This window comes from Varanus komodoensis, unplaced genomic scaffold (genome assembly GCF_004798865.1).
Source record: "Varanus komodoensis strain SLA01 unplaced genomic scaffold, ASM479886v1 scaffold44_3, whole genome shotgun sequence".
Classification (NCBI taxonomy): Eukaryota; Metazoa; Chordata; class Lepidosauria; order Squamata; family Varanidae; genus Varanus; species Varanus komodoensis.
This window is the reverse complement of record NW_025336010.1, coordinates 3,943,465-3,968,201: the sequence shown is the minus strand read 5'-3', so window position 1 is coordinate 3,968,201 and position 24,737 is coordinate 3,943,465. Positions and strand designations below refer to the sequence as shown.

Sequence of the window (24,737 nt, the reverse complement as noted above, 5' to 3'; positions counted from 1 at the left end):
AACATTGAATCCATTCGAAGGACGACCTTTTCCTTATGAAAATTCAAAAACGGTGGATCTATGCAAAGAGCACAAAGCTCACTAGTCCTTCTGGCTGAAGTGACCGCAACAAGAAAACCAGTCTTCCACGATACTAAGCGTAGATCCACAGTCACCAAAGGTTCAAATGGGGGCTTTGTAAGCGCTTGAAGTACAACAGAAAGACTCCAAGTTGGCATAACAGGACAAACTGATGGGTGAAGGTTCTGTAGTCCTTTTAGAAAACGGTGAATCAGAGGTTGAGAAAAAACCAATGAGCCCTGTATGTTGCCACAGTAATGTGAAATGGCAGCGGCGTAAACTTGTATAGATGACGGTTTAAGTCCCGAACAGTGTAGTTCAAATAGAAATTGTAAAATGTTCTCAATAGAGGCCGATCCCGGAGAAAAAGAATGGCAGTTGGCAAAGGATGAGAATCTTCTCCATTTAGCCGTGTAAGATTGATGTGTAGATGGCCTTAGTGCAGATTCAAAATTCGCTTGGATATCAGGATGTAAGACTGTTGGTCCCGAAGCAATTCCTGACGGTCCCGAAGGGAGATTCGATCGCATAGTCTGTTGATGCGACCGAATGATGTCTCCGGGGATGGTGAAGGTCTCCTCTCTGCACATCTAGAAGTGGACGGCGCCTCCCTCGGGATTGATGCTGAGTGACAGTCCCGTGGATAATAAGCATAGGGTTGGTATCCACTCCAGCCAGGGAAGCCACCATAACCAGGCATAGGCCAGTCATCTAATTGGCGGTCAGCTGAACGGCTTCTGCACCCAGGTGGCGATACAGGTTCCGCAGGTGGCCCAGGGTTGGAGAGTGTTCCCTTGGTGGGGAGTCTCTGATCTCTCCATCTGAGATCGATTCCCTAAGCGGCGGCTCCATTGTGGAGGAGATGCGCCCTCAGGCCAGACAATTTGCCTGGGGGATCCCGGTGGAGTCACCTGCATCACTGATTGCAGGGCCGGTCCTGAGGGAGTCAGTACCATGGCGGCAGCTGGTACCGAGAACCCCGACGAACCCGAGCCCCGATGTTTGGGGCGATCGAGCTTCTTGCCCTTATGGGCCGCCTTGGCCACTTTATCTTTCCTCAGTTTTTTGTGCCTGGAGGATTTATCAGATTCCGAATGCTTACGCTTCTCCTTTTGCTTAGCTGGGGGAGAAGGTAGCTGTTGCGCTTCCATTGAGGCAGCGCCTTCGTCCGAAGGATGCTGTGGAGGTGCGGCCGATGTTGAAGCACCGCGCTTGGAGGGCATGGCCAAGGTAGAGGCGGAGCACTGAGAAGGCACAGTCGAGGAAGAGGTAGGCCTTAAGACAAATTGGTCTGATTGTAGCAAGGCTTGGTCCCAAAGTAACTTGCAGAGATGATTCTCCCTATTCTTCCTGGCCTGTTTGGTAAAGGCCAAGCAAGGCCTGCACTTATCAGTCCGATGCCCCTCGCCAAGGCAGAGGAGGCATAGATCGTGCGGGTCGGCGGGAGACATTTTGGAGTCGCACTCGTTACATTTGCGAAATGCTGCCCGCTGCACCATCGTGAAAAGGAAAAAAGGAGATGATAGTGCAGAGGGTAAAGAATAATATTTTTGGTTTTTTGTTTTTGTTTTTAGAAAGAAGAAAGAGAAGAAGAAAACTACAACACGGATAAGAGAAAAAACTGGGAGTATACCAAGGTAAGTATAACAAGGTATAAGAACCGTAAATGAGCACGAGGCAAGAATCTAAGCGAGAGACGAACAGGCACGAGGCACAGTGAACGGTGGTCGCAAAGACTGAATAAAATGGTGGATGCTCTGCTCTATTTATACTATGGGGGGAGGGGAGCGGAGCTTTTTCCCGCCAAAAACCATTAGCTTTCTAATCTTCCGGCCTAGGCACTGCGCAGGAGCAGCACCCATATGTGTGATGCACAGAGATCACGACGAAGAACAGGCATACCCCCTCCTGCTCCAGCTGTCTCCTCTGGAGCGGGGAGGAGGAAGGCACCTGATCTACCCCTTGCCTCCTCTGCTGTGCTTCAGGGCATGAGCTCTGCTTGTGCAGCAGGAACGGCATGGTGAGCCAAAGTGGGCTCATGATCCCGGCTCTTAAAGACGGGCGCCTCATTCCTCCCTCACTCCTCTCCCGGGATCCCACCTGGAGGACTGAAAGTGAAGGACATGGCAGGAGGGAGGAAAATTACCAACATAAGCTGAATGATCTTTCAGGCACTTGGAGGTAAAAAGCCACCAACTGTGGTTCCCACATAGGCTGGCTTCTCATAACATGTGGCCCCAACTATTGTGTTGTGAGATGCACCAGACAGAAGCTGCCTAACAGGGTAACTTGAATCTTTAAAATCAGTCCAAATGGAAATGGAGTTTAAGGAATGACAATATGCTTGGGCAAATATTAATTATTATGCAAGTCATTCCCAGTGTGGGTTGTAAAACTTTGTCATTACTTTTGGCTCTCACCAAAGAAGCAGATATTAGACTACCCATCCCTGATAATCCATTTGCAATGACCTAAATAATATTCCCCACTACCCGCAATTAGGTTTGGGAAGAACTCCATCGGAATCTGTCTCTCCAGGTGTTCCTGGACTTCCTCTTCAGACAAAGCAAGGCCAGTGACGAGGAAGTCTGCAAGCACTAGCCATGTAACCGGCAGCCCTCTTCTGGATCAATGGTTGCATGGGGGCTGCACTTGGTGCAGGAGACGGGCGCTCCTGGCAGTTGCATGTTGCTCCTTCCTTGGTGAGCCCCATCAGCCTTCTTCCAAAGGGCAGCTGCACTGGAAAGGGAGAGAGATGCTGCCCCAGAGAGGTGCTGGGGACTGGTTCTTGGCAAGCACCCCATGAAGGCTGGGTGTGTTGACAGGGAGCAATGCAGCTGCCTGAACTTTTCGGCCCTCTTTGAGTACAGGTCCAAGGCCTGTCCAAATAAGTACATGTGCTTCAACAGCTATCATTCTGCCTTCCTGAAAGAGGGAGGAGATGTGCCAGGAAGACCTAGTTGCAAAGAAGCACCTCAAGTGTGTCTGACTTCATGAAACTTGTTTCAAGTGAGCTGTCTTTAGAGGCTCACTTAAGACATTATATGGCACATTCAAGACTCTGGATCTAGAATACAACTGTCAATGCGCTCCCATTGCTCATGAAGTTGGCCTAACATTTATTTTTAAACCCGTAAACACTGGGAGAGACAGGCCTACTGCTTCTTGGCTCATCCACGCAGCTTAAAAAAAAGACTGCAGCTATTTTTGGCACTTGTTAGGGTCCAGGTGGCCAGTCTGGCCTGATTCACTTGGCCAGTTTTCCTTTGCATCTGGGAATTCTGACCCTCCTACTCATTGTATCACATTATCTCCTTTTGTCTGCAATTTTCCTCTCTAGAAAGGGTTGCAAAAATCTCATGCGCTGTGTTAGAAAGTCTTAATTAACCTCTAACCTCGCTTTAATGCATGCAGCTTGGGTTATTTCTCACACCCAACTGTGGGCCCATTAACACGTTGTCATAAAACAAAAACTGTTTTGACGGGCTGTAATTGCCGCTAAGTGATGCTGAACGATGGGGCTCTTGTGCCACTGCTAAAGGGGAAGTGTAAGCAGTGAGGGCCATTGTCACAGGACTGGCTGGGAGGAGAGAGGGTCTGTTGGAGGCAACGTGCAGCCCACGGCTTGTATCTCTTTAAGCACTTAAATAACCCAGCTTTCTAGAGCCGTGAGCTGATGAGGGGCACCATATGTTCAGTGACACAATGCTCATCTGACAACGCTGCACAAAGCATGAGTGACAACTCCCAGGGAGAACTGCAGAAAGATTTCCCCTCCGCACTGCAAATATAATTAGTTTATGTGAGCTGTAAAAGGCCAGAGGTTAAAGGTGGCCAGGGCCCTTTTTGTTTTTAGGCAAGATAGTGAAATAATTGCTTGACGCTCAGATCTGCAGGTGCTTTATGAAGCTCATTTGGACTTGGCAGCCTGCAGTGAAAGCTGATTTCCTCCCCAAAATTGCTGGATTTCATGTGACAGAACCGATTTGCAAGGACAAGGGTGATGGCTCATTCAAGCCATTCATAATTAAAGTACCTGTTACAGTCAACACTTGCCTTGGTAACTTTGTTCAAATGGTCTGAAAGACTGCTGTCTTTCTAAGACTCAGTTTTCAAAAGGTGAGTCTTAAAAATGAGAAAGAAGGGAGGGCAACCAAGAAACCTGATGCAGGTACCACTCCAGAATCTGGCAAAGCGAGGGACAAATGGTATTTTTCTCTAAAGATCTCTAAAGAAAACCTGCACCTTCATCTTAACTCATATTTTTGTTTTCCAAGACACACTACCCCACCTAGTGAGGCTTTCAAGGAATTACTTATTGGACACATTCCTTGTTTGTACCGAACACCTTCTCTAGGTACGCACCTGCATATAGGATACCTTGAGCATGAACAGAAAGAGATCTTTTGGGAAGGAATGCCAGTATGTGGGAATGATAATATTAATTACCCTTTTCCCCAGGAGGTTTCCCTTCATCAAACAACAGCCCGCTTGCCAGAGGGAGGAAAGACATTCCCTATTTTATTCATTGTCCCATAAGTCTCACTAAAAATGGTTCCTTTAATTTAGAAACCCAGGGATAATCTAATTTGCTAGCTCTAGTTCTCATTAGCCTAAAAGCTTAAGTAAATGCTCTAAAAGTCAATGGAAGCTTTCAACTAAGGTATCTTAGAAAATATCTCCTTCCAAGCAAACACTGGATGCTGTGGCAATCTGTGGACAATCCAGCTGAAAATCACCAGAAAAAAAGAAATGTCACTCCCAAAGGGACACACAGTTGCATGAAATTACATAAGCTGATTTATAGATGCAGATTTAGAAAATTATTGTAACTTAAATATAAATATACTACATATCACTATAGTATGGAAAACTGTGGCCAGATGATCCACATGCCTACCTGTTCAGTCAGCCATCCAGGTGCAGTTGATGGGAAGCTTCAAGGCCCAGCTCCTCCTTCTGGTGGTTCTTTATCTTTCAAATGGATTTAGGGAGGGCAGCCCTTCAAGTAGCAGGATCCACTGTCAACTCTTAGAACAGATAATAAATGGCCACGGAAGCTGTCCCAGAGACTCACTCTGTAAGTGAGCAGGGCCTTTTCAGTTGCAGGACCCCTGCTGTAGAATGCTGCACACCTCAAGGCTAATTTCCCTCTACTCTGTAAAATAAACAAACAAACAAACTTCTCAAAGAAGATAGCAATTAAAGAAAAAAATACAATACCACACATTTCCCAAAATCATTTTTAACCCAACCTGTACTCTCCTTCCTTACGGTCTTATCATAGTCCTGAGAAAAGGAAGTATGCATGCAAAGGAAACATGGTAAGAATATTCCTGATGTCTCAGGAGTTAACATGTGTAAAACAAACAGGGAAAAATAATCCCAAAGAACAAGGATGTTATTTTAGTGTTTTAAAAATTGAATTCCTGGAGAACCAAAAATGGCACAGAAATTAGAGCCAGGGGTTACAGAAGAAATCCTGGACCAAACACCAAAAGAGTTTGGGATGTTGTGACCAGACCCTGCAAATACCACCACCTTCACTTCTGCCTTCCATGTTCTCCAATGGGCCAGGGATTTACCAGGGGCAGGTACATGGAAGATGCCAAGAGTATGAAATGCGCCCCGCAACCCAATGGATTTCTTGACCTTGCTGGAGATGGGAGTATGACTACCAGTCCTAGAATCCTCATGGCAAAACTCATGCTATTTCCATGGAGGGGCCACCAAAAACACTTTGGTCCATCTCCCCTAAAATCTACCCTGTAAGTCAAATCCTGCTACATTTGCTGCAAAACCCACATTTGCTGCTTTCCTTGCTGTGCAGCTTCACTTTGAAACAACTTGTGTGCTCTGTGCAACACTATTCTGCACTGCCAAATTTTATAGCAGGGCAATGGGACCCACAAAATCAGCTGGGGGATGCATGCAACCATCAGCCCATGGATTGCTCACCTTCTGATTAGGGTACAGAATGTTATGCCTCACAATATGAATTACACTATATATTTTAAAATTCCACGTGCAACTCTGTTCCTTACCCCCAGCAGTATGGAAGAAGTAACGCTTGAGCTGGGCACTGATCTCTGGGAGCCCATGCATCATCCAGCCATCCAGCCATCCAGATGAAGGCAATGGATGAGTCAAGCATTTCAAGGGTCAGCCTCCTACACAAATGCACAGCTCATGATTTACTTCCTCCATGCAGTTATATTAATGGGGTGGGGTTGGAGATGGGGGTGAAGGGAGAGGCAATCCCCAATTATGGTTAAATGGTCTCCAGCCAAAGGGAGGACTCCATCTCTTTACTGTATTGGCATAAAGCTGGACTCTCCTGGAGTGTGCAAATAACTCTGTACACACAGTGGGCAGGCAATGAAATCCCAGCTCTGTGCTAAACCCAGCAAGGAGATTCTGTTTGTTTGCTTTCCTGGTCGCAGGGATGGAGCGTGGCCTAGAAAAGCATGGAACACCAACCTGTGCTGGTGCAGCCTCAACAGAAAGGGAATCCTACCTGCCTACAGTCAGTGACTGGGATGTATCAGTATCTACGTATCTGTAAACAGAAGGCCCCTTTCACTCATCCTGTATGCTGCTTGTTTTCTGCTGCACAATAAATCATGACAAATCAAGCTGCGTTTCTCCCCCCACACCCGCGCTGACTGCTTAGTTTAAACAGGATAAAAGCAATTGTTGCAGCTGAAGAAAAATCGGACAGCATGCATGTTTAATGTCACTGTGAATGGTGACAACATAAAATGGTAACATTAAACAAAGCTGAGTGTGATCCTGCTGCCACCTACTATTCTACTTGCAAACGTTGGCTCTGTCCATAGCCATCTGCATCCTTTTACCAACACTGCAATGATGCCTGTATTGCCAGCAGAGTTAATGTTTAGGCTCTCTATTTACTATTTATTAAATTTCTATCCCACTTCTCCCCCAATGAACTCAAAGTGGCTTACATAATTCTCTTCCTCCTGCTCTCAATTTTATCCCCACAACAACAACCCTGTGAGGTAGGTTGGGCTGAGAGTCTGTGCCTGGCTCAAAGTCACCCAGCTGGCTCCATGGCTGAGCAGGGACTAGAACCCAGGTCACCTGAGTCCCAGTTCTGTGCTCTTAGCAACTATACCACACGGGCTCTCTGTATTTGTGCCTCTGCCTCTGTTGTTACACAACAATTCAAATTAAACATTAAGCTACTCAAAGAACATGCTTAAACTTTAATCTCATAAAGCTAAATTCTGATACGTTTCCAGTGTCAGATATATTTAAAGCTCTGAATAGCTGTGAAGCAATGTAACATAATGTTGCAAAGGTGCAACCAAAGGTTGCTGCTCCTATTTTGAACCTATTTTCAAATAGACTTCAAATAGACTTCAAATTTGGATGATTTCTCTTCAGAGTTTCTTCTTTCTATTTAACTGAAATTATTAATCCCTTACTTTCAAGGCCATTCCCTCTTGTCCTTTTATTAGTGGCGGTAGAGAAGAATCTGTTGCCATCTTGTGGATTGCACCGATAACAGGTTTGAAATCGGCTACGCTGCAGTTTCCTCCCATCCATCTCTTCAAAGCTAAATATCCTCTGTTCCTTCAACCTGTCATCACAAATCTATAGCAATTGCTTTCTGTTCCATTTGTACAACACCTACTTAAGCCACAGAGCATTTGCCATGCATTTGAAGCAAGCACTAGTCAACTTCACATCTGGACAAAATTTATGATAAACACAGAACTTCTTAATGCTCAAATTTAACTGGCTTAGTGAAGCAACACAATTTTCCTAAGCTGCATATGCTGGCTTCCCTGTGGACAGTATTATCCCTCTTTTTTCCTCCTGCTTCTTTATCATCTGTATTCTACTCAACACAACATAATGCCTGTGATTATAGTATTCTTTCCAAAAGAGTATTTTTATTGATGAACAGATGCACTACACATCAAAGAGCTCCTGATTTTGCTGAACAGCAGTACCTTCTAACTCATCTCCCCCTCAAACTCCTGTGCCTGAAAAACTCAGATGTCAGTCTCAGATACGCCCCCTTTGCTTACTGAAACAGACATCTGGAAACAGACAGTATCCCACTGTGAAATGGAACAAATATATTAACTACGAGAGCAATGAGATTTCACAGGAGCAATAAAGCTGTACCAAAGTGGCTCATAGACCTAAGGCATCAGTACCGGAGGCAGGAGGACTTCAGTGTGGAAAAGGATGTGGGGAGTTTAGGCTCACTAATAACTGTGGGAAGATGAAATAAAGACGCTTTAATTGTTTGACAATTAATTCCATGTTTTCCCTTAGCAATCATGACTGCCAGGGATTTGGCATAGACACTAAAGGATGAGCATGACAGTGCAGCCACATTGATGAACGGATTACTTACTCAGCAAGAGCCACAGCATAATAAATGCATACATCACCCCTGAAAAGGCAGACATCTATACAGACAAAACCTTCCCCCAGGTACAATAGCCAGGAAATAACTTGGAAACAGTTTCAGCTTATTTGATGTCCATGTTTGCAGGTACTTGATGGAAATCCCGTGCCCTCAAAATTACTGGTTGTTAAATTATACTGTGAATATGCTTAGGGGTGAAACTTTAAAGCAGGGCTATGCAAATAGTGCCATTGTGATGTCACAGTCAATCCCTGATTGTGTTAACTAGGGCATAGGGGAATTTTAGTAAGAAACATCTAGAGACCCGCATGTTATTTACTCTGGCTGTAAAGCTTCCAATATGCTTTTATAATCTCCAGTCCAATTGATTTTTAGTATGAAATGCTAAAACAAACTGCCAACAACATAGTCAATATTGCTTCACTTGATGGGTATGGATGTCACTGGCATCTGTCTGACAGTACTTGTGATATTACTCTTGGTATGTAATGGTTTCCCTTATCCCATTTCCTTGAGCAGTTCTTAAAACCTTTTACTTTATTATTTCAGGATAATATAGGATAAATAGTAAAGTGCAATTTGTACTTCAACTATCCTTGACCTGGTTTAAGAAAACCCATTGGTTCAAATGCTGATGATGGCTGGCACGATGAGAGGGACTCTTTCACTTTATCACACAACCCATAATCAGCCTCTTCATAGGTTTTGCAGCATCATGTGCAAACCTGGAACACTGGGTTGTTTAGGGGCTAAACAGCCCAGTGGCTAGCTCATGGTTTCTTCCTGGGTTTACTCCTGGTTGTTCAGCCTTCAGGTTCACATGTTATACTGCACAACCTACAAAGGAGTTCATTGTGGGTTGTGAATGAAAGAAATAGACATGCCACAGGCAGAGAACCCTCTTGAGCATGACAATCTATTATTTTATAAATCAAAGCGTGTTATCATATGTGAACATGGCTGTTGCGTTACAGCCTTTAAACAGAAATGTACTTAGGGGAGTCAGCACAAGAGTGAAACTGACCAACAGCAGAAGGTGCTTACAATCCATTCTAGTCAATTCCATATTAACCTTGATTTGTGTCAAGTGTGGAAGTAGCTGTGATTAAGAATCTGGGCAAAGGAAGGCCTTTCTCCTCTGCAGCAAGACTTCTCTGTCACCCCTGTTATAGTATTTGCACACTTATTACACGTCTGTTTTTTGGGCAGGCTGTGCCACTGCAATGGTAAGTCCAACACAGTTGACTTGTTGGCCCACAGAAATGATTTCATTTGTTTCATTCTGATCTGGACCTTCCTTCACGGAGCTCAAAGGGATGTACATAAGCCCCCTCTTTTCCCATTTTATCCTCACAAACCTGTGAAGTAGATTGGGCAGGAAGAAGGACTGGGCCAGGATCAACAGTGAGCTTTATGGCTGAGTGATGTCTTAAACCTAGGTCACCAAAGTCTAGAGAGTCAGACCCTATCTAACATTCGAACCATACTAGCTCTGTACAAGGTACAAAGCCTCAGGGTCCTAAACAGAGTGGGTGGCCCTGTAAACAATGAGCTTCACATCAAAGACACCAAAATCAAGAATAGTGCCTTCAGATTTTCTTTGAAGCCCAAGTTAAAAATGACTTGATGTCAAGTACAGCTAGATGGAATGAGAACAGGTATGTTAAAAAGGAAAGAATGGCTCCACATCGCTTCCTAGAAGCTATAGAGGGAGGGTTTTTCACACAGAGGGTCCGAGAGGTGACGAGGGGGGGAAACATCCTTGACTTGGTCTTGACCAATAGGGAGGAGCTGATAGATGAAGTACAGATTAGGGGAGCTCTGGATGCGAGTGATCACTCCATCCTTTGCTTTCGGATCAGGGGACTGGGGACGTGCAGCAGGTCGAGCACTAGAAGCTGGGACTTCAAGAGGGCCAACTTTGGCCAACTGAAGGCCAGACTNGGGCGCCGGCGGCTCTGCTCCCCGCATGCCGGGCGCCTCCCGCGCGCTCCAGGGCCCGGCGCGCCGCCGCGAGGGCACCGCCGCGCCATGCTCGCCCTCCTGCGCGGAACCGGCGCGGCGCCGCGGGCTGCCCCCGCCTGCGACGGAGCGTCGCCCAGCGACTCCGGGGAAGGTAGGGGTCACCTTGAGCGCCGCAGCCTCGCTCGCAGGTCTGCAGACCGGCCTGGCCTGGCCTGTCCTCGCGGGGGAAGAAAGGGGGGCGATTTCAGACGTGACACGAGTCCTCGCGAGGGCCAGCATGTGGGTTGCCCGTTTGAATGAGGGACTGATGCGCTGCGTGGATACCCCCCTCCCTTTCCTCAAGGAAGCGTGGCCCGTGAGCCCCCCCCCCCTTCCTCCGTGTTGCCCTCTGAGCAACCCTGTGAGGTGTCCTGGCTGAGAGCCAAGGGCTTGCGCTCCTGATCAAATAACCCAGGGTTAACAACCCATGGACTGTCACGAGTGCGAGCTCGTGTGCTGCCTCCCACCTGCTTCCCTGTTCTTCCTGGGCCACAAAACAGCCTTTAGTTGTTGTGAGGTGTGAATCCAGAATTCTGGGTTTAAGTCTGTGGACAGGTTAAAACCTTGGGTTGCTGAACCCTACACAAGCCAGAGTGCTGACTTCACACATCAGAACAACAACCCAGAAAGGTGACACTCATGGGTTGTTTTGGATTCTGGGAAAACGTAAGCACAACCACACAATGGCTGCACTCGCCTGCTCACGCCAGCACAGCGATGCAGTACTTGTGAACCTAGCCTGTGGCTGGCTCAAAGTCACCTCATGAGCTCCATGGCAAAGTGGGGTTTAAAAGCCTGTTTCTTCAGCCCAGCCCAACCACCGTGCCCTGCCCAGCGTGGCTAAAGTGGTAAACCTGAGTGTTGACTTTTCTGGCCCTGTTGCATTTAGTGGAATAGTCTTGTGAGCAAACATGCATAGGAAGATAGCTAGAACCCTGAACACACTTACCCAGGAGTAAGCCCATTGAACACAGTGGAATTTACTTCTGAGTACATATGCATTTGTTTCTGCTTTAAAGCTGCTTGCTGCTTTATGGGAGTGGGGTTGACCGTATGCCAGTGGGGCGAAATCTCCCCGCATGTAGCAAACTAGTGCACTGGGGAGAAGGCTGCCCCCCCCCCCCCCCGTGCTTTTCTCTGCTTTACCAATCTTGGCTGAGGATGAAGGCAGTTGCAGTTTGGCCCGTGTGAAGGCCCCTCGGCTGAGGAAGATGGCCAAGATGGAGATACACTTAACATTTGGAAATAGCGTTTGCTTTTGTCGCGTGTGGAAGAAGCAGGCTGGTGTTGTGTCGTGATGCAGGGTTGCTGTATGCCCATCAAGCACCCTTGGAAGGCCTAGACAATTAAATGGTCTTCACAAGTTCTTGCAGAGAACTTGGGCGTAGCAGCAGGCGAGTCACCTGATCAGAGAGTTTTGCAAGTGGGGCACCTCTGGAGAAAGGCCTTTGTGGCTGCTTCTGTTCCCTGAGCGAATCCATGCAGGAGGAGGTGGCCTAAACACACCTGGGTCTCAAGCGCTTTGGGGATTTAAAAGGTAACAGCAGAACTTTGAGCTGTGCGTGAGGCGCACACGTTCTGTTTTGGGGTGCAGCTTCCTGGATGCCCTCCCTCTGCAAGCACTCGAGGGTGGGCCCCTTTTCTGGTCCCAAGGGCTGCAGGTGGCATTGTGTGCCAGGCAGGGGCTGTAGATGCACATGCGCACACGGCAGACACACATGTGCACACCTCTGCGGGCAGAGACAGGGAGCCCTGGATGGAATCTCTGGGGACACACAGAAGCCGTTCCTGTGCTGAGCCCTCCCCTGGGGCACTGATGGTTGTGGGGGAGATGCTAAAATCTGATGTCGTCCTGGTGTGGTCACAGCATCTTCCCATCCGCAGCCCCACTGGTCAGTGTGGCTATGGAAGCTGGGGCTTCTGGGGACTGGTTGGGCCACGCTGGGGGCAGAGGTGGGCTGCGGGTTGCCCACCCCTGATTTAAAAGGATGGTTTTCTCAGCAACTCAGGTGGAAGCGAACAGGATGGAAAGTGGCTTTTGCTTCCATCTCTCTGCCTGAGGAAATCAACCCCGTAAGCATTGATGGCGCGGCATGAATCAGCCATAAGGTTTTGGGCTCTGTGGCTGGCAGACAGATTCCCACTTTTCCATTCTTGCAGCCCAAAGATTCTCCCTCCCCAGGAGATCCACCTTCTGGAATCCACTTCCCATCAGGGGACACCCACCCACTGGCATCTTTTACTGAACAGCTCTGTCTTCTTGCTGAAGGTCTGACCAACAAGGTGCTGGAGCTCGGACCGGTCGGCGGAAATGCCACCCCCAGCTCTGGGGGCCCTTCTGTTCACCGTGTGAGGATTCTCTGGCACTCGGCAGCCAAGGGGATGCTCTCTGCACCGGAGGAGCAGCATTTCTCCCCGTCTGGGCCGCCCTGGGTTGAGCCGCCCCTGAGAGCAGGCGCCCAGCTGAGGGCCAGCCCAGGAGAAGCTCTTCCCAGCCCTTTTTCACCCCGGGCGTCTCTTGCCTGCAGTTCGTCAGGGATGCTGATTCACCTCTCCGTGTCTCCACGGCGACCGACCGTTTGTGGGCTGTGCTGTGACTGCTGTTTCTTTTTCCCCTTGCAGCCAGCCCTCCGTAATCCCCTGGGGATGAGCCGGGATGACTCCACTCCATGCAGCCCTTCAGATGCCTGGCCGTGTTCACTTTAAGGACGCGGGCACATGATCGGTTGTTGATGTTGTGTTGCTGTCAGAGCACTCCCTGGATACGCAGAGGGAGGAGCATCCTGTCCCCCGGCAAACCATCAGAGTTTCCGCTGGTTCTCGCCGAATCCCGTCTGCACATGGCCATTCACGGGAAGAGGCAGCCGGCAGCAGGCCCAGCGCAGTGTCTCCTGGAGCCGGTCAGCGTGTCGGAGGGCAGGCCAGGACCCAAAGCGCAAGATTCAGTGATGCGGGCCGGCCCGCGTGTTTCGCAGACGAGTGGATCCATGCCTTCCTGCCAGAGCTGATACGGAGGAGCTGAGATTGTCTTGTGCTTTCAACTGAAGGGGAAGGTGCTTTCCAGCTTCTAAACGCCCTGCGGTTTCTCCTCCATCAGTTCCAGGCTCCCTGGGGGAAAATCCACAGAGCGCCACACGGATCGCCCGGGAGGCTGGCTGCAGCTGGAAATCCGATTCCGGTGAGTCACTGGGAGTGCCAGTTGGAAAGGAGACGGGGCGGACTCCACCAGAGGACTGAAGCATTCCTGTGGGCCCGGCTCTGCCAGGCGAGAGCAGGCTCAGCGAGTGCCTTGGCCTGGCGGGGAGACTGAAGGCGATCCTCTCCAGGCGTCCTGCAAAGGGACCTCCTGCACTGTGCCGGGCTGCCGTCCTCCATGTGCCTGCCCTCCCCAGGGAGAGATGACGCAGGGATGAACTCTGCCGACGGAGGGTGGCCACCCTCTCCTTGCAAACTGGGTCCCGGCCAAGGCAGGGGGCCAAGGCCGCCTGCCCCGTCCCTGCGCGCTCTGCCGCTCATGGCCACCGTCTTCGTCTGGCTGGCCACCGGCACCACCATGTCCAGCCTGAACAAGTGGATCTTCGCCACCCACAACTTCCGGTACCCGGTGCTGCTCTCGTCCCTGCACATGCTGACCGCTGTGCTGGTGGGCAACCCCCTGGCCCAGCTCTGGGTGGCGGGGACCAGGCAGCCTGCCCTCAGCCCTGAAGCCAAGGTGAGGGTCTTCCTGCTGAGCGTGACCTTCTGTGCCAGCGTGGCGTTTGGGAACCTGGGGCTCAACTATGTCCAGCTGGACTTTGCACAGATGGTCTACACCACCACGCCGCTGTTCACCCTGACCCTCTCCAAGGTGCTGCTGGGGAAGTGCCACCACCCGCTGCAGTACGTGGCGATGGGGCCCATCTGCCTGGGGGCCTCCCTGAGCATCATCGGGGAGGTGCACTTTGACCAGGCCGGCTGCTGCTTCCTCTTCGCTGCCACCTTCCTCCGCGGACTGAAGTCCATACAGCAAAGTAAGTTGTCCTCAGGGCTGCATGTCTGCTGTGATTCAAAGGGGGCATGGGATGTGTCAAATGATTGTTTGAAAAGCCAAGTTCCTAGTCCTTATGACTGCACAGATAAGGCTAAAAGTATGTAGATGAATAATTCATCTGGGGAACAGGGTTTCTAGAGGTGCAGGGTGAGGCTCGATCCCCAGTGTAAATTAAGCTTATCTGCATAATCACTCCTATTTTGCATGAAGTGCTCTTCCCAGAACAGAAATGCAGTTGTGCTGTGTTTTGCCAGTTCCAATTTTTGAACCCAGTTGGACTTGTTTATTCCATGTGTATGCTAAAATTTTAAGTGTTGAATAGAAGATAAGAAAATATTGCACATACAAGAAACAGCATTTTGCTGTTGGGATGCTTGACCTTTGCCTGGAGACTTTCAGTGAGAAATGTTTTAACTGGAGCTCAACTTCTGTCTTGGAAGGGCCTGATTTGCAGGGGGGGGAGCAAGGTGGGGGAGTTCAACAAGAACCTGCAGCTCTTGCTGTGTGACAGGATACCAAACCCTCCGGTGAAGATGTGAACGGCAGACTGCAGTCCTCTGCACTTCGGAGTAGGGAATCCCTTTACATGGTTGCTCTGCACAGGCTCGTGCTGTTAGGCCTCGCTCTGCCCGTGTCCCTCTAGCCTAGCCAAGTGGGTTGGGATGTGTGTGTGAACCTTTGCAGAAACTCTGTGTGCGTGCGTGCATGCGTGCGTGCGTGCGTGTGCATGTATGGCAGGCAGGCAGGCAGGCGGAGGAGGACGCTGCTCCTGCATGTAGGAATGCTGCTCCGATCCATTGCACTGGCAGGAGCAACTTCTGCCAGCTGCATCTGGACTGTGACGGTGTCGCAGTACCTCCCGTAGCCTCAGGGACTACTTGGCTTCCTTGGGCTTCTTTGAGGGGCTTCTTGTAGGGTTTCGCTGCCGCCCCAGCGTGCCGCATCTTCCACACGTGGCCGTGGCAACAAGTCCCCAACCGCTACGAGGCCGCTTGGCGAGAGGCCTTGCCTGGAGGTGCCCTGACCGCTGCCCTCCAGGTGCTCCAGCGGAGCGGGCAGTGCTGGGCAGGAGCAGTGTGGCGGGACAGCACGGCGGCTGACCTCGGCGGAGGCTTTCTGAGCATTGGACGTCTGGATTCCGAGGGCCGCCAGGGATCCCTGCGCTCCCTCTGCCCGCACGCACGTGCACACGCTGACAGCTGGCGGGAAGGGCATGCACCTCAGCGCTGCGCCGATGTCCCATGCCGTGCCCTCGGGAGGGCCGAAGCGGTGGGGCCGGTGGGCCGGGAGTCTGCCTGGGGGCAGGAGCTGGTCGGATTCCCCAGGCTCGGCCCCCTGGGTTCTGGGTCTCTTGGGAGTGGCCTGGAGTCCAAGTGCTTGCCGGGGGTTCCCAGCATTCGGGGTGCTTGCCAGGAATTGAGCCCCACACACTGGGCAGGCCATGCCCCTCTTCTGGTGCCCAGTGGGGAAGAAGGTCGGCTGCCCGGGACGGTGCCTGGCGCTCCCCCTGCTGAGTCCTGCAGCGGCCCTTTGGCTCGCCGGTTGCACGGCTGGGAGCCCACAAGTGTCCATGGGCTTCTGTTTGGCCCAGCTCACGGAGGAGGCCAGCGGGGGCTATAGGGCTGGGTGCAGAGAGGGTTTGCCCCCACCCTGGGGGGCGCCACGCCTGCTGGGTGCCTCCTGGTCTGGCGGCTTCTCGGCTGGGCTGCAGCGGTCTGGCTGCGTGTACACACCCCGGCTGTGACTCAGCCCCGGGCATCCCATCCTTCCTGGGCTGACCTCGGGACACTGCGGGGTCTGAGGCAGAAAATCCAGCCGGCTGCTCCACTTTCTTTCCAGCTTCCTTTAGGGAGCCGCAGTGTGTTTGTGCTCCGTCAAAATGAATGGGCACTGTGCCAGAGGGACTGTGACCCCCAAGGGCCAGCGCTGGGTACCTTTATGTCCGTCACATGTTTGTGGGGGCTGCCACATCTGCCCGGGAGCATCCTCTTTTCCTGGATTTCAGGGAGCGTTCTGGTTGCTCTGTTTTCCTGGCCGGTGAAGGCAGAAGCCAAAGCTGCAGTGAAGCACTAAGACAGCCTCCCCGATCTGGTGCCCTCCAGATGTGTCAGCCTGCAAGTCCCAGTCCAAACATCTGGAGGGCCCCCTGCTGGAGAAAGCGGCTTTAATCATTTCTATCTGGGCTGGTCTCCTCCAGTGCAGGGCAACCCCAGTCTAATGGCTACTTCCTCATTCTTTCCACCAAAATGTTCAAAGAATTACAAATGATTTTGGAGTGAAGAGCCGGAGGCTTTGTGATCACTTTATTTATATCTTGTAGAAACCAACACCCTGTTTTTAAAAATCATTTCTTTATTTACACAGACAAAGGCCGAGAAGGTTCATTGCAACCATTAATGACATAATGGCCAGGGTAATGTCAGAGTGGAAGGGCCTCATTCTCTTTGAGGTACTAAACCTCTGCAGCTTCAGACTGCTCTGGGGAGCTCCCCTGGCTGAATGCACCTCTTCACACAAAGCATTTGCTGCGTAGAAACAATTCACGGAACACAGAAACACTTGCCCCTGAGTTGCTGGCTTTCCCTGCGCAAGGCATCCTCCTGCCCTTTCAAGAGGCTTCCGTCATGCAGCCCTGCCCTTGTGGCCTGACGCAGCAGCGGCCGCTTCAGCGAGCACATGGGAAGCTGAATGGCGCCTGATATTTTGCCCATACGCTGCCCAAGACCCCCAGCCAAAGGAGGGATGTGCCAGAGACCAGCCAGATGAGCAAGGTAGTTCCTTCACAGCAATGAACTGGGGTGACTTTTGATGTGTCCAAAAGGAGCATCTCTGGTGGACTTGGTCTGAGGGCCGTGCTCTCCACCCCCTTTTTCAGGCAAGTGTCTATCTTTTAAAAAAATGGGGAAGGCAATCCAGGCTGGGCCTGGGGGTGGAAGGAGCTTCAGCCCTTTGCTCTAGCAGCCCCCATCTGTTCTGCCCCCTGCTATGCTTGCCATTCACACAATCGCAAGGTGAGGGCGTAGGGTCCCCAGGGCTGCTGATGGAGAACCCCAGTGAACAGGGCTGCTTTGCCCCGCTCCATCCTGCCTGCCCCCATGTCGAACCATCCAAACCTTGTCTGCACCTCTCCCAAAGGCTCAGCTCTGGTTACTGCTCTGCATAGAAAAGGTTTGGGTGACATTGAGGGTGCTGCCAGTCACCAGTGATGCTGATGTTTCTCAAGTGCTTGCTCGTGTGCTAGACCTCATGAGGTTTTCCTGTGAATCAGCCCTGCTGGCCATATCAGCTCTGGCAGCTGGGGACCAGTCTGCAGCAGCTGAGATCAGCAGCCATGCCTTCAGCCCCTCTACAAGGACAGGAAGGATGTCCATGTTTTGCGGGCTTTGCAAGTCCCACTGTTAGCGGGAAAGCAGGTTTCCGGCAGGAGCACCAGGAAGCCGGTCCTGATGGTGCCCAGCAGACACGGAGTGGTGAGGCACTTTCTGCCTCTGCTTTGAAGACATCGATTCTGCTCTCCAGCAACATAGTTCTCAGGGCAGCGCTCACAGTGCAGCGGGGGGGGGGGGGGGGAGGTGCCTGTTTCAGCCCAAGGGCCAAATTCATTGGGCGGTACGGGTGGGGGGAGCTCTGTGGCAGGGCAGGATCAAAGGCAGAAAGTGTTGAGAGCGTAGCTTAAAGCTGGTGTTGCCAGTAATGAGCTCTTGCCGGGTGGTGGGGTGAGGGTCAATCTTTGAGAAAGGGGAAAGTGCAGCAAAATGCCAGGAAATCGCCAAAAGGTTCAGGATTTTTTTGCTGGGTTTTAAGCCGCAGTGCCAGAGAGAAGAAACCCTGTTTTTGTGCATGTGTGCATTCTCTCTCTGTCTCTCTCTCTCACTCTTAGGAAGCGAAGGAAAGTTTATTCTGCAGAAAATATAGAGCAAGCCCAAGCTTTTAGCTCAGTGTTGCTTGGGCAGCAAACATTCCTACTGCATCCCAATCTTATTCTGTGTTTCTAAGGAGATAAAGAATTTCCTGCGTGTGTGGGGGGGGGGCGGGGGGGAGAGAGAAGCTCACAGAGTGAGGGAGTTCCTTATCTGCCCTGCACTTTGGACAGCAGGCCCTGCTTTGGGCAGGAAGGGTGCAAGATGTCCACAGGCTGGGGAGCGAAAACCGTGCTCAGATCTTTCAGAGAAAATGTTTTGTGCCTAGCCTTTTCTCTGCAGGAATTACGATGTTCATTATTCTCCATTTGTTCTTCTCTCATTCACACTGGTCCTTGCCGAACGCAAGCTTCCGCAACATGGCCCCATCCTGTCCTGTGCTGGGAGCTTGTCTGCAGGGTGCTAATACTGATAGACACACAGGCTACAGGATGTCCTCACAGTGGCCTGAGAAAGAGGGGGCGATTCCTGAGGATGGTTTGAGGCTGTTGCGCAGGGTGAGCTGGGCTTCCTTCAGCTCAGAATCCCACTCCCCAGGGAGAACGGCCCTGCTGTGGCCAGTACCATCCCTTTTAATGCTGGGATTAAGGATGGGCGAGAGATTCTCTGCTGGGGCCTGGGGCCCCTGATTCTCACTCATCTCCTGCCGGCTCTGAACAAAAGCCTGAGAGTGAGGGGCGTTATCCAGTGAGGCCTAGTGTGTATTTTCATTGTATCTGCATCCTGCCTTTCTTCCTTCATGGAACACAAGGTGGTCACACAATCCTCCTCCTCGCTGTCTCTTCCTCACACCCCTCTGAGGATATTACGTTTCTATCCCGCCTTTCTTCCCCATGCAAGGAACCCGAGACCACTTACAAGCTTCGCCACCTTGCCTGTATCCCCACACCAAGAAGCCAGTGAGGTGGGTCAGGCTGAGGGTCTGAGGAGTCTCCCAGTGAGGTTTGCCAGAACCCGGATCCCAGCGCAGCCCTTGCACCCTCCGCCCCACTGGCTCCGGAGGGGAGCGGGAGCTGCCCCGCATGTGTGCGAACGGCCCGAAAGCACTCGAGCCCCTTGTGCAGTGTTCCCCCCGCCACCCCTGAGGGTGCCAGGCTGTGGCCGGCTCTGCCTGACGCCCGCCTCTCTCCACAGGTGTCCTGCTGCAGGAGGAGCACCTGGACTCGCTGACCCTGCTGCGCCTCACCTCCCTGCCCAGCTTCTGCATCCTCTTCGTGGCGGCCCTGGCGCTGGAGGTCGGCCCCGCCTGGGACGGCACCCTGGCCTACGGCGGCGGCCTCTGGGCCTGCGTCCTGCTGAGCTGCCTCGGCTCCGTGCTGTACAACCTGGCCAGCTTCTCCGTCATCTCGCTGACGTCCGCCCTCACCATCCACGTGCTGGGGAACTTCAACGTCGTGGGCAACCTGCTGCTCTCCCACCTGCTCTTCGGGAGCCGCATGACCTGGCTCGGCTACGCGGGGATCGTCCTCACGCTCTCGGGGGTCTTCCTCTACCATCACTGCCACCGCGTGGCCACCTGCTGGCACTTGCGGGCCGGGCGGGCCAAGGAGGAGTGAGGCCTGGGATTGGCTGGCACCGTGCGGGGGGCGTCGCCTCTGGCCACGGGAAAACAGCCCCCTTCTGGGAGGAAGGGTGGCCGCAGCCGGCCACGGGGAGACGCCTCTTAAGGCCCCTGTGTCCCAGATGATCGCCCCCCGGCTGTCCGAGCCATGCCATGCAGCGGGCAAGAGCTGCTGCAGGCAGTCTGGGGCCGCCGGAAGCGTCTGGGAGGCTGCCTGTTCGAATTCCTCCCCGGTCTTTGAAAAAACGCCTGCCAGCCAGAAGATGACTCGGTCAGGCAGCCTCTGAGGAGAGAGCCGGGGGGGCCAGGGTGGCGCCTGGCACTGCCTTTCCCGGCCTGGGCTCTCGGGTGTGTGGCTTGCGTCTCCCATCCTGCCCAGCCCAGCCCAGGGGGCGAGTCCCAGGCGGGAAGGCTGCCCCCGCAGCTCCCTTTGGCACCAGCTGCTCGAGCTCCTCAGTGAAGGGCTGGATATTTGGCAAGCAATTTTGGATCCTGGAAATGTATGAGGAGGCTTTTGAGGCACACGCGACGTCTTGGCTGAGGGTTCTTCTGGTGGCTGAATCCCATCTGTTTGCTGTCTGTGGCTTAAGGGCCCCTTGGATTTGGGAGGCCCCTGGGGCCACAGGTGTCTTCTTCTCTGAAATAACTTGGGGGGGGGCTGTATTGTACTTCTGACCTCTGCAAGCCCCTCAGCTGCTGTGAAGGCCTCATGGGGCTACTGCCCATGAACAGGAGTGGTGCAGAGTCCCTGTGGCCCCACGGGAGCACCAGCACCCAGTCTGTCTGGTCCCAGGGCACTGCACTTGGCCCCTGGGGCAGCTGCAGCAGGGGGCATGCTCTGGTGGAGGAAGGGCTCCCCCCTCAGGAAGTGGGGGGGTCATTTCTATTCATGACTGTCAGTGAGTGGGTGAATATTGTGCAATGGGATGTACGTCTCTTTTCCACGACTGCTCTCTGCTGGATGGAGTGAATTAGGGTGCGAGTGTGAGCGTGTGTGCGGGGGCTGCGGTTGTATGTACACTCGGTCGCCAGCATCCTTTGGCGAGTGGTGCAGGGTAACCTGTTGGGAAGGCTATATTGCCTCACTCTGCTGGGCAGAGCGCAGCAGCCCCGGAAAGTATTTGCTTTGGCCTGAGTGTGTGTGTGGGCGTGCGGGCACGGGGCACTTCCGTGGGATGGGTCCTGGCACCAGGCCACTGGCGGGCCCCCGCAGCCCTTCTGTCTTTCCTTCCTTAATGGATTTCCTGCAGGAAGAAGAAGGGTGCGAGGTGCCGGGAATCACGTGGGAGACTGACTTTCAGAGCCCCTTTGAAAGAGGCAGGGAGACTGTGGAGAGAAAGCCCTGTGCAGAAGCTCCCCACACTCGGTATTATTTTCCTGCAGTGGAAATGGTGCGGAAAGCACCTGCCTTTGGCTGCTCCTTCGCACTTTGCTTTTGGCGGGTGGCGGGAATCGTGTTTCAGCCCTGCGGGGATCCATTCCCAAGTACACTTCCCACGGGGTAGTTTACTGCCATCCTTCATAAAAGGCATTCAGAAAGCCCACGGTGGTGGGTCACCATGGCCAGTATTGTCCTTTGGAGAGTCTGCGGGGATTTGGGGGCCTAGGCCAATCTTCACACGCCCACAGAATCGCAGCGCAGGATCCCATGACCCACGCCGTGGCAGCCTGCGGGGTGAGGCGGTGCGTGTGAATTCCCCCCCCCCCCCCGCTAAGCAACACTGCTAGTTTTCTACATGCAGGGAGAAGTCTTCTTCAGGGGAGGGGCCGTTCGGTCTTGCATCTCTGAAATGGGACTCCACAGTGCGATTTATCTGCGGGGGGGGGGGCTGGGGGGCTCTCCAACACTCCTGCCAAAGGAGGTCCCCGTTTCCCCCTTCACGGTGCTCACTGGTTGGGTTCACACATGACGCTGCTCTTGCAAGGGTTCATGACTGCCATCGCAGGAGCGGTTACTTGACCTTCAGTGTTGGCGCTTCTTGGGATTTCAGCAGGCCAAGCCGGCACTTGTGTGACAGGTGGAACTCTGCAATGCAAGCAGTTTTGGACTTGGGCATAAAAAACTTAATGGCTGAGGGTGCAGGTTCAGACAGGAATGAAGTCTTGCAGTGACCACAGCTAGGTCAAGAATGCTGGGAATAATAATTATTGCTATTTACTTGTTAATAAAATGTTAATTGTTGTTATTCAATATTATCAAAATGATAATAATTATTCAATAATTGTTAACATATTGATAATTATTCAATAATTGTTAACATATTGATAATTATTCAATAATTGTTAATATTAATAATTATTATTACAATGCATTATAGGACTTTTTCTGTCTAATCCTGAACCAGCCTGGTTTAGCCAGAATGGTTTGGAATTATGGACCACCGGACAAACCCATGTTGGAGGTAAATCGATGGGTGACTTTGCCAGTATAAAGCCAGCGCTTATGGGACAGCTTTGGATGGCCCTAGACGTACGCCTGAGGCAGACATCCGAATTGCGCACTTTTGGGGGTAGCGATGCAGAGCATGGAGGGACCTCGCTAAAAGACGAGGCACCGCACCGCAGTATCCAAATGAGCCGAAGGGTCAGATGCTTTTGCTCCCTTCACCCACCAGGCCCCCTCGAGTGCGGTGGCCGAGGGAGCTGCCCCGGCACTGCTGGGTAACGGGTTGAGATTTGCCAGAAACTTCCAACTGGCCCTGGGGAGGGTGCGAAGCACTGGCGGGCGGCACCTGGGTGCTGCTGTGGCTTCTGGACTCCGTGGCGTACCACGGAAGGAGGCAGCGCCTGCCTGGGAATTCGCCTCCCTTTCCTTGAGCATCCACACATGTCCAGGCAGAGTGGGGACCGGGGCCCCAGGTAGCAGCTCCCACACCAAGCACGACGTTTCCCATCTCAGGTTGCTAGGATGAGGGGGGTCTGAGGTGAAACCCCCGCACAGCCACAAGGACCACTGGGACTGGCCACGCGGAACCTGCAGGACGCAACGAGCATGGCTTTGTTAAACCACGGTTTCAGTTCCTGGTTAGTGGTCAGACATCAAGCCGCAGTTTTCTGCTTCAAATATAGAGAACAATCATGGTTTACTTTTGCTAGGGCGGAAACACTGAAGCCAGGAGGGGAGGGAGAGAACATGTGGGCCTGGCTTCATGAACAACGCTTTGTGAATCTGGGACTGTTACACCCAAACCAACCCTCTCTTTCAGCCTGCCTACCCCACAGGGTTGTTGTGAGGATAGAGGTGGCAGAGAATCATGTGTGCCATCCTGTGCCCCTTGAAGGAGAGGTGTGGCAGCAACAACTTTCTGAAAGTGATCACAGTCGTGGCTCAGAAGGGAAACTGAGCTGGCAGAGTGCTCCGCATCCCAGCGTGGGAGGGTTGGCGTGTTTCCGGATGCCCAGGGCTAGCCTTCTTCAGGATCGCATGCATCCTGCATCCAGCAGGCCTCCTTTCTTCCAGCCATGCCCAGTCCTTGCAGTCACAGGACCTGTGGCCCCTGCCATCCAGGACTGTCGGTCGGGTTTGCAGACGGTACGGCCGCGCCATTTGCAACGAGATGCCAGCCGCAGTGGCCGAAGCCCGGCACACCCTCTCGTCACAGGAGCACAACGGAGCCGGCTGGCCTCTCGGATTGCGTCTGCCCTTCGAATAAAGCTCTATTTTTGTTGTATGTGCGTGTGGCGTCCTTGAGCGACCTGAGGGGGAGAGGAAGGGAGCTGAGGGAGGAATGACGCAGGGAGGGCTGCCGCCCCCGCCTCCCCTCGGCGGCAGAAGACAGAAGGGTGAGTGGGAAAAGGAGCCAGCATTTCAGGAGAGCAGACTGCCTTCCCGCAGGGTGCAGGATGATTCCCAGAGGTTTTTGCCCCAGAAAGCTGGCATGGCCGGCCTCGCTCTTCCTGCCCAGCCCAGCACAGCCTGTTGCTACGGCAACCGCGAGCCTGCAAGGGTTCCCCACAGCCCGGAGCAAAGTCAAGTCCGGGCCATCCCACGTACAGAGGAAAACCATTTATTCCAGACATCATGTGGAATTCAGTAACATCAAATGGCCCTAATAGAGACCAGTGGCTTTCCCCCCCTTTATTAAAACTAAAAATATATATTGGCAGGCATCACACTGCTGGCCTGTCCAAAAGAAGGTGCAAAAACAAAAGGTCCCCCAGAATGCAATCTTGGGCGTTTTGAGACAGAAATGATCCCCACACGTCCCGGCGTTCCGCGCAGCCAGCCGAGTTTTCCCCTGCAAAAATCCTGCTGCTCCAGGACATGCCTTCAGTGAGCCACCAAGCCGCCACAAGCAGCTTCGAATGCCGTATTAAAAGCACAGGTGGCGCCCACTGGCCTTGCTTTGGTTTCGGTGCACCCTTTGTAGGTCTGTGTTGGGAGAAGCGAAGGACTTTGGCCTGGGGTGGCGGGCCCATTTTCTCTGGTCCTACTCCTGTCTTTGACAGCAGCCTGGCATGTACAAATTATTATGGTTTTTTTCCCATGAAATTGATAGGCAAGCCGGGCTTGTGCTTGGGATGCTGCAAAATGGACTGCCTGCGTCAGCCCCTCCCTTTGGACCCCCTGCAATCCCAAAATAGTTGCAGGCTATAAAGAGACGCACCCATTTTTACAGGCACTACTCCTGTGCTGTTGAAATACTTCTTGAGCTGCGGATGTTAGTAGATGGCCATGTGCTGTTAAACAGTTTCATCTTATGGCACAGAAGCAGTTGGAACGCCTTTGAAGGGATCAGCTGGCAACTGGCA

The 24,737-nt window shown here is 52.3% G+C and overlaps 1 protein-coding gene across 1 annotated transcript; it reads left to right on the top strand.

The window, feature by feature from the left end:
• Window positions 1-10,558: 10,558 nt before the first annotated feature.
• SLC35E4 (solute carrier family 35 member E4) lies at window positions 10,559-23,656 on the top strand. Its single transcript, XM_044444333.1, has 3 exons — window positions 10,559-10,586; window positions 13,097-14,484; window positions 19,559-23,656. The coding sequence occupies exons 2-3, from the start codon at window positions 13,848-13,850 to the stop codon at window positions 19,978-19,980; spliced, it is 1,059 nt and encodes a 352-aa protein (XP_044300268.1). The 5' UTR covers window positions 10,559-10,586; window positions 13,097-13,847; the 3' UTR covers window positions 19,981-23,656.
• Window positions 23,657-24,737: the final 1,081 nt, after the last annotated feature.